Source organism: Nematolebias whitei, chromosome 8 (assembly GCF_014905685.2).
Source record: "Nematolebias whitei isolate Nwh7 chromosome 8, NemWhi1, whole genome shotgun sequence".
Classification (NCBI taxonomy): Eukaryota; Metazoa; Chordata; class Actinopteri; order Cyprinodontiformes; family Rivulidae; genus Nematolebias; species Nematolebias whitei.
In genome coordinates this window covers 1,627,500-1,629,103 of record NC_056505.1, presented here as the reverse complement: position 1 = coordinate 1,629,103, position 1,604 = coordinate 1,627,500, and the positions used below count along the sequence as shown (strand labels likewise).

The 1,604-nt window shown below is 52.6% G+C and overlaps 1 protein-coding gene across 2 annotated transcripts in view; it reads right to left on the bottom strand.

The window, feature by feature from the left end:
- Positions 1-364: 364 nt before the first annotated feature.
- Positions 365-1,604, bottom strand: part of LOC119413733 (procathepsin L) — a gene marked incomplete at its 3' end in the record, with an annotated part of 4,282 nt that continues 3,042 nt past the window's right edge. For both annotated transcript variants that reach the window (XM_037680788.1, XM_037680789.1), the window contains 3 exon segments: positions 365-482; positions 759-927; positions 1,001-1,225. In XM_037680788.1, the coding sequence (XP_037536716.1) occupies positions 365-482; positions 759-927; positions 1,001-1,225 (512 nt within the window).

The following is a 1,604-nucleotide window of genomic DNA, read 5'->3' as shown; positions in this document are numbered from 1 at the left end:
ACAGAAACAGCTAAAGCAGGGCAGAAACAGCTAAAGCAGGGCCTGTTGACCCACAGAAACAGCTAAAGCAGGGCAGAAACAGCTAAAGCAGGGCCTGTTGACCCACAGAAACAGCTAAAGCAGGGCAGAAACAGCTAAAGCAGGGCCTGTTGACCCACAGAAACAGCTAAAGCAGGGCCAGCTGGCCCACAGTAACAGCTAAAGTGACTGAAAACAGGTCAGCACAGTCCACTTTCACTGATCAGCTCTTCAGAAAAACTTGTAAAAATGAATTAAATTCATTTTTCAGCTCAATCCGAGGTTAGATCTGAGACCAGGCTGTTCCGTCCTCAGACCCGGGACTTGACCGGCACCAGTCCCTCACCTGTTCTTGACGATCCAGTATTTCTTGCCGTCCACGTCTTCTCCCTGGAAGCCGTAGCCCACCACCAGCACGCCGTGGTCCAGTTCCTCGCTGCTGCACTCAGACTCGTAGTAGATCCCTGAAACACCAGAACCAGGTCGAGATGAGCAAAACCGGGTTCGGATCGGGAGGTCGGAGGAGAATTTTTGTCCTTTTAAAACATTTTATTCTTGGTTTATAACTTTTATTTAAAGTCAGAAACGTTTAGATTTGGACACACCATGTCCAGTTTTTAATAAACTTTAGTTGTTTTCTTCTTTTTGAGGTTCAACTCTTTTTAAATCAACATTTCTGAAACATGAACCCCGTTCTTGGGTTTAAACCCCGTTTGAGTGTAATGGGATGTAGAACTGACCGGACTGATAGAACTGGAAGGACTGGTGCCCGGCGTCGATGGCGACGGAAACCGGTCCCACCGCAGCCACGGCCTTCATCAGCGCGCGCTCGTTGCCGCTGGGGACGTCCACAAACCCGGTGTCGTTGGCGGAGTTAAACTTTGGGTCGTAGTGGCACGGCTGGTCGTCCTGAAAGACAGAAATCGTTGTCATGGCAACCCTGTAGGACCTTTACAAAAACCTCTGGGCTCGGGTTACGTACGGTTCCCAGGTAGGGGTAGGAGTCCTCAGAGTCCAGACCCTGGTTGTCCTTGACGTACTGGAAGGCCTGGTCCATCAGGCCTCCGTTGCAGCCCTCGTTGCCCTCGGGTCTGGAGCAGTCCACCAGGTTCTGCTCACTCAGCGACACCAGCTTACCGGTCTTCCTGAACTCCTGGCCCTCCAGGGCTCCGGTGGTGCTGAAGGCCCAGCAGGACCCGCACTGACCCTGGAACAGGAAGCAGAGGGTCCAGTCGGTCCACAAGAACAAACGGAGCTTCCTGTGACCCCGGAGCCACACGGATCTCAAGTTTAACGGTTTAAACAGCAACTTTTCAGTCAAAAGGTCCAAACGGGCTGGTCTTCCACCACCGGGACGGTTCAGACCGTTAACTGGACCTCAGACAGGACACGTCGCTTCATCTGCGCCTCGTTATGAAGAACGGGTCAGAAACAGAAACTTCAGGAAGCTGATCGCCCGCCGCCTCGCAGCTTCTCCGACCAGTCGGCACCTGGAGTGTGTGCTGGGGACGACTCTCAGCTACTACCACAATTATCTGCGTGTGTGTGTGTGTGTGTGTGTGTGTGTGTGTGTGTGTGTGTGTGTG